The following is a 7500-nucleotide window of genomic DNA, read 5'->3' on the forward strand; positions in this document are numbered from 1 at the left end:
TTAACATAACAAAGCCATAAAGTACAGCACTTAATATGACTTTTCCTGATTCGTACCACAGCTAATGGTTTGCTCAGGATAAATGATTTACTTAAGTAAAGCAGTATTGATTGGCACTGGGTGATCGAGGTGAACTTGGCAGTTGTTCAGAGAGCAGTTCTGTGTAGTCACTGCCTCATGAACAGCAGCGGACTCAAACACAGATGCAATCTAGGTCCAGACCCAATCTGGACCTGATCTAACCTGGGTTTGGCCCCAATCTGGACCTGATCTAAGATCTAAAAGTCTGGATCTGATTTGGCCTCACCTGGGTTTGGACCCGGTCGACTCAAATGTTGGTGCTTCTATGGCGGGGCTAGTTGCTGAAACTGCTGAAACTGTGTGTGTGTGTGTGTGTGTGTGTGTGTGTGTGTGTGTGTGTGCGCAGTGTGCTGTTTGAGATCCAGAGCCGACTCCAAGACTTCAGCACCTTCTTTAGGCAGCTCATGGAGGACCTGCAGGTCTGTTACGAGGAACAGAATAAGGTACTCACACACACAGACACACACACACACATACACACACACATGTCATGGAGGACCTGCAGCTCTGTGAGGAGGAACAGAATAATAAGGTACACACACACACACACACACACACACACACACACACACACAAACACACGGTCATGGAGGACATGGAGACACGTATGAACATTCACTGATCACACACAAGTAAGGGATAATGGACGACACGGTGGTCTGTTCACAGAAGTTAATGCACGGTCGAGGTTGTAAAACGGCCCCGACGCGAAGCGGAGGTTTAAACCTCGTAGTGCATTAACTTCTGTGAACAGACCACCGTGGAGTCCATTATCCCGCTTATTCCACTGTTGCCACTTGCGTTGTGTTCATTTCCTGTTACAATTTTAACGTTTTAATCGCTAAAACTGTCTTGTTTGTAGAACTAATTTCTTCCGACACATATCAACTAATTTCTCAACTTGCAGGACAAACTGCCGTTACTAGTTCTAAATGGATGGTTGCTACGGCCAAATGCCAGTCGTTAGTTCTATCTCTCCCGTTGTCAAGCGGGCGTATCCCAAGATTCTAATGAACTTTAGCTTTGAAACATCGCTATTTTACTAAGCCTTCTGTCATCAATCTAGCTAAAAGCCACCTCCGTCATATGCTACAATGTTACTATGTTCTGAACGTCTGCATTTTACAGCTCGGATGCAACGTGACAGTTCATTTAAACTTCACAATGAGTTCGGCGAATTAATATACAAGTGTGATACGGCCAAAAAAATGGATCTACTTCATAGGTGTGCAAATAACATATGGTTAATGGTCGTTCTAAATTACGTAGGACAATGGGAAATTCAACCATGCAGTGGAATAAACACAGATACACACACACACACAAACACTCATATAGACATTTACAGACTACCCACACACATACAGGTGCAACTCCGTAGGGTTGTTGAGTGTGATGATTGAACTCTCTCCCTCCTGATCTGCAGTGCCTGGATGAAGCTCTTCAGCGAGTCCTGCAGAGTGCTTCCGGGTCAGAGGGCACGGGAAAAGACCACATGATCCTCAGGTAGGGAAGGAGGGGTGGGGAAAGCACTGAGGACCACACTATGCACCCTCAGAACACACACACACACACACACACACACACACACACAAATACAGATGCAGCCTGGGTCCACTGCCTGCAGTCAGTGGTCTTTTGGTCTTCTTCTTGATCAGAGAGATTGATTTATGATTTATGTGTGTGTGTTTGTGTGTGTGTGTGTATGGTCTCCAGGATGAACCGTCTGAAAGATGAGATGGAGGTTCTGGCCAGAGAGCTTCAGTCGAATAACAGGATAATTGAGAGGTATGCATAGCTCCCCACCACACACACCACTAACACACACACACTAACACACACACACACACACACACACCCACACACACACATACACACTAACACACACACACACACACACACACACATACACACTAACACACACACACACTAACATACACACACACCACACATACACACTAACACATACACACTAACACATACACACACTAACACCACACACACACACACACACACACACACGTCATGTCTGCAGTGTGCCGGAGGGTTCTTCTCAGTGTAGACAAGGAGGCCCAGGAGGTCCACACCACTGGAGCGCTCTGATGGGTTTAGTGATAGAGCAGTCACTTTGGGACTGTTTCTGTGTGTGTGTGTGTGTGTGTGTGTGTGTGTGTGTGTGTGTGTGTGTGTGTCTGTGTGTGTGTGTGTGTGGTTCACACCACTGGGCGCTCCGATGGGTTTAGTGATAGAGCGGTCACTCCGGGACTGTCCCAAGGAAACCTCTGAACACTGCGTTTCCACGTATTTGGACATTTCTGTTCCGAAATGACCCCCTTGTGTCAGAAATTCACCACCATTTTCCAGGAAAGGCATGATGTGTGTATGCAATCTCTCAACCTTTCCACACAACGTGTGAGGGATCGAACAGAATTGAAGAATCGGCTTCAGTGAATCTCATGCGCTTCTGGGAAACCCAGGGAGACGTGATAAAGACACACACACACACACACACGCATGCTGAATGAAAAGACAGAAGTGGAGGGTTGAGAAGAGATTTGGCTAAAATTAGATCAGACCACTCTAGGATCTGACTCTGCACTTTCCTGCATGCAGTTCACCAACACAGGAGGCTTTGTTACAGGGCTGTGCTGCGGAGGTTCCAAAGGGAGTCCTGTTTTGACCACATCTGAATTACTGACCAAAGGCTAGGGAACATCGGCGTGTGTGTTTTGTGTCTGTGTCTTTGTGTGTGTGTGTGTCTGTGGCTGTATCTTGTGGTCATACCATGTTAGTCCACATACTGTATTATACCATGTTAATCCACATACTGTATTATACCATGTTAATCCACATACTGTATTATACCATGTTAATCCACATACTGTATTATACCATGTTAATCCACATACTGTATTATACCATGTTAATCCACATACTGTATTATACCATGTTAATCCACATACTGTATTATACCATGTTAATCCACATACTGTGTTATACCATGTTAATCCACATACTGTGTTATACCATGTTAATCTACATACTGTATTATACCATGTTAATCCACATACTGTGTTATACCATGTTAATCCACATACTGTATTATACCATGTTAATCCACATACTGTATTATACCATGTTAATCCACATACTGTATTTTTGTGGTCATACCATGTTAAACTGTATTTTTGTTTTTCCACCTTTTAGTCTGGGAGCAGTGAATTCTGGGATAGTGCTACAGCCAGACGCAGCTCAACCCAAAGCTATGTGAGGAGAGGACACACACACTGACCTCTGTGTGTGAGGAGAAGACACACACACTGACCTCTGTCTGTGGACATTGGACAATGGAGAGAAAGATGGGGAGAGGGAGAGAGGCAAGGGACAGACAGATGAAAATGGACCAGACACACCCTAGGGCTGAACTACGAAGCAAGGACACTGGTTAACTACATGTGGGGTAACTTGTGGAGCATCCGCTGATCTCTGAAAGGACACTGAACTGGTTAACAAGGGTAGCTTGTGGAGTATCCGCTGATCTCTAATACAACACTGAACTGAGCAGCTATCGTGTCGAAGGAGGGAGCTATCATACAGTAGCCAGAAAAGTTGTAGGTTCGATTCCCGGCTGCCAATTATGTGCCCTTAAGCCAGGCACTTACAGTATCCCTGAGTTGCTTCGCGTGACTGGCCCTTGTAATGGTAGACATGTGGTCGCTTTGGACCAAAGTGCCAGTGAAATGAATAAGTATGAGTATATATGCATGTAAGTATAACTCTGGAGATCAGCAGTTACTCCTGAAGTTACCTGGGTAAGCCAGGAACCATGCTTCGTAGTACACCCCTCCTGCATCAGCATGGACAACACGCCTAACCGTCCAGCACCGACCCGTGGACTCAGAAGCCCAACAAAGCTAACCTGCCAGTACCAGCTCCAAAGACCAGTGGACGCTGGAGTCGACCCGGTTTTGACCTGGTTCTGATCCAGAGCCAGGGCCAGGCCGGTTCCACTCTAGACTCAGAAGCTATCTTATTGCAGTGGAATACTCCACACACACACACACACACACACTCTCCTACCTGTTTGTTTATTTCATTTTCCAATGACTTTTTGTACAGTTTTATGTGCCTTAACTCTCAGATAGTTGTTCAACACAAGATGCGGTGCTGCCTTGAGTTCTAATCTCCATCGGTCAGCGTTTCCATGGCGCAGCGTACGCACTCTCTGAGGGGCGCAGTGGGCATTTAGCTACCAGAGAGTGCAGATAATTACTGGGGCGCCTCTATTAAAGCGTCCTCAGTAATATAGAGGCTCCTGAAGCGGCCACTGACGCCGCATTGATTCAGGTCTTGACAAAGAGCCGTGCTGGAGCACTCGAGTAATTGCTTCATCGACCTCCAGACGGGACAGGCGACGGGCAGAACCCAAATACAGAGAGGCGAGTGACCAAGGACAGCACTCGCGCTTTGTGCCAGGAGAATCTTTTTTTTTCCAGATGTGCCATAATGCAGTGTTCTTAATAAAATCTGAAATGTAATATTGCTGTGTGTCTGTGTGTGTGTCTGTGTGTGTGTGTGTGTGTGTGTGTGTGACTGCTGAGGTCATTCGTCCCTTTAGACGCCAACTCTGAATCTGAATCTGAGGGGTTTTGACTGGTTTGCAGGTTCACTCCCCCTCAACACTAACAAGGCTGGATTATCTCCCTGAACTGGGAAAAAGATGTGAAAACACACAGGACACAGGCACTGAGTCACGATGAGAGCCGGCATTCCCTTCTACACCCCTCCCACGGCTTGGCAAAGCACCCTTCAGCTCCCCCCATAGCTCATCTGTTTAAAACATCCACCTGGCACACCTTTAACATGTGTTAGGCTGGTTTAGAGTTCCACATCCACCTGAAACACCTTTAACATGTGTTAGGCTGGTTTAGAGTTCCACATCCACCTGAAACACCTTTAACATGTGTTAGGCTGGTTTAGAGTTCCACATCCACCTGAAACACCTTTAACATGTGTTAGGCTGGTTTAGAGTTCCACATCCACCTGAAACACCTTTAACATGTGTTAGGCTGGTTTAGAGTTCCACATCCACCTGGGACACCTTTAATATGTGTTAGGCTGGTTTAGAGTTCCACATCCACCTGGGACACCTTTAACATGTGTTAGGCTGGTTTAGAGTTCCACATTCCCACTCACATTGAGATCAACAAGACAACACTTGACCCACTATGTGCCCCATGCGCTGGGGTCTTAAGTATGTGCCATTTGTTCATTCACTCTTGAACCACTTTGGGAGGTTCAAATGATTTCACCATCACAGTGTGGGATTTTGTTTAGAGAATTATGAAATCTCCAGAACTCTAGGGGGATTTTGAGTTTGAAGTATATATATGTTATGTCATTAAGGGTTTGTTTGTAAGAATGTGCTGTGGGTTGAATGGCTTGTTTGTAAGAATGTGCTGTGGGTTGAATGATTGTTTTTAGAATTAGTGTGTCAAATCAAGTCGTGTTGCTGCATCCTTTAGCTGGACAAAATATAATTAACCCATTTCACCCCATCGGTCACAATTGTGACCGAAAAAAAAAAAATGTACTAATAAGCCTCTAAAACTGTAACTGGGGAATATCCCAATACTCTTTCAGTAAATATTGAAACAATAGAGTGTTTCAATGAAATGTGTGCAGTGTCAAATGTTTTGAGTAAATTGTCACCTGACCAGAGCTGTTTACTTCCTGGTTGCACCTTGAGAAGAGGATGACGGCCTCACAGCTCCCAAATAAAAGGTTTTTAAAGTATGTTAAATTAAACATAGGACAAATATTTTTTATATATATGCACACACACACACACCCCATGCAGATACACACACACAGACCATATACACTAACTCTCACAACTACATGCAGACACACACGCACGCACAGACATACAGTATATATATACTTTTTTTTTTTTTACACATTCAGGGTTCTATTTTAACGAGCCAAAGCTCCTGGTAAATAAACAATGTTTACATATTTTTCATATTTATTATTGCCATTGGTCTCAGTGTTCATATTATCATATGTTATATATAATTACAATTGTGACCGGTAATAAAACTCACTTTTTCATCTACTTTTCTACATTTAAAAAATATATATATATTGATTACTTCAAAGGGTTGATAATAACACATGATTTGCATATTTGCATGTCTGGGAAAAATTTGGGCTTAAATGGGTTAAAACTAAAACGACCAACATATCAGACAGACAGTCTGACAGAGATCATAACAGACAAACGAAACCAACCTTGCAGAAAGCATAAAATGCATGATGGGTAAACCAGTCAGTGACACAGCCAGAGTGAGTCATGGGTGCATGAGGGGTTATCTCGACCAGAAGATGATCTGCTGACGAGCACCTAACCCTAACATCGAAAGAACATCTAAGCAACACTACCAGTAAACAATACCAGTAACACCACAAATGTCACTGCAGTTGGTGATTCTAGCTGAAAAAATGAAAGTATTCCCCACCAATGAGGTGGCTTGCGGTGGGAACTCGATCGAACCGCGCAGGGGATTTCTGCATCACTGCCACTGTCAACTGACCCTGCAGGCGCTGTGGTAACTCGCTCACTGGAAATTTTCTCAACTTTCCTAGTCTATAGACCCAAGTACAGTACACACAGTTTATTTAGAGACCGTTAACATTATTTTCGTTTATACCAGCACTATTTAATTTACAATCATTAGTTTATTGAAAGCATAATGTAGGCTAGCCTCTTTCAGTCGCCTAAATTCGAAGCTTATTAAACCAGCGTAAAAATAGTAGGCTATATTTGAAATATTGATGGTTCAATCACTTCAGTCCAAGCTAATATTGATGTGAATATATGTATTTGTTTGTTATTTTATTATAGGCCCTGTTTATTTATGTCACCTAAGTGTTTGTACTTGACATAACCGCAAGCTGAACTCTAGTGATTGGTGTTTTGATGACAATCAAAAGGGGCGTTCGCTTTTGCTTTAAGAGCGCGTGTCATTTCAACCAGTGGCTTCGAGCGGCTGTCTGAGCGCGCGGTGCGTCACCATACGCTGCTTCGCGCTTCAAATCATTTTGCATTCCGCACACACAGTGGGTACGTGAGAGTGCAATGGCGTCGGTAACTCTGGGACAGCACCCGGCACATCACATCGACTCGGAACAGTCTTTCTTTTTACGCAAACTCTCTAAGAATAAATTACTAAGGAAAACGTCTCGTGAGAAAATGATGTCAAGGGGGAGCAGCGTGGAGACCGAGAGCGCGGCACCGAGGTCTCCAGCCGCAGTCTCAGCATCACTCAACCACACACAGCCGCCAACCGTTGAGAACGGACTCAGCAACCGGTGCGCCCTCCACGGTTCTCCTCCGCCACGTAGCACCGACGACAA

The 7500-nt window shown here is 44.5% G+C and overlaps 2 protein-coding genes across 2 annotated transcripts in view; both read left to right on the plus strand.

The window, feature by feature from the left end:
• The window catches only part of ikbke (inhibitor of nuclear factor kappa B kinase subunit epsilon), a 25257-nt gene extending 20638 nt beyond the window's left edge, over nucleotides 1-4619 (plus strand). Inside the window, 4 exon segments of the mRNA XM_042090210.1 lie at nucleotides 428-524; nucleotides 1508-1587; nucleotides 1798-1869; nucleotides 3289-4619. Coding sequence (XP_041946144.1) covers nucleotides 428-524; nucleotides 1508-1587; nucleotides 1798-1869; nucleotides 3289-3352 — 313 coding nt within the window. The 3' untranslated portion in view covers nucleotides 3353-4619.
• Nucleotides 4620-7157: 2538 nt separating this feature from the next.
• The window catches only part of rassf5 (Ras association domain family member 5), a 79071-nt gene continuing 78728 nt past the window's right edge, over nucleotides 7158-7500 (plus strand). The window contains exon 1 of the mRNA XM_042090934.1: nucleotides 7158-7500. This exon is cut by the window's right edge and continues 551 nt beyond it. Coding sequence (XP_041946868.1) covers nucleotides 7223-7500 — 278 coding nt within the window. The 5' untranslated portion in view covers nucleotides 7158-7222.

The sequence above is a fragment of the Alosa sapidissima genome, chromosome 4 (assembly GCF_018492685.1).
Source record: "Alosa sapidissima isolate fAloSap1 chromosome 4, fAloSap1.pri, whole genome shotgun sequence".
NCBI classification, from domain to species: domain Eukaryota; kingdom Metazoa; phylum Chordata; class Actinopteri; order Clupeiformes; family Clupeidae; genus Alosa; species Alosa sapidissima.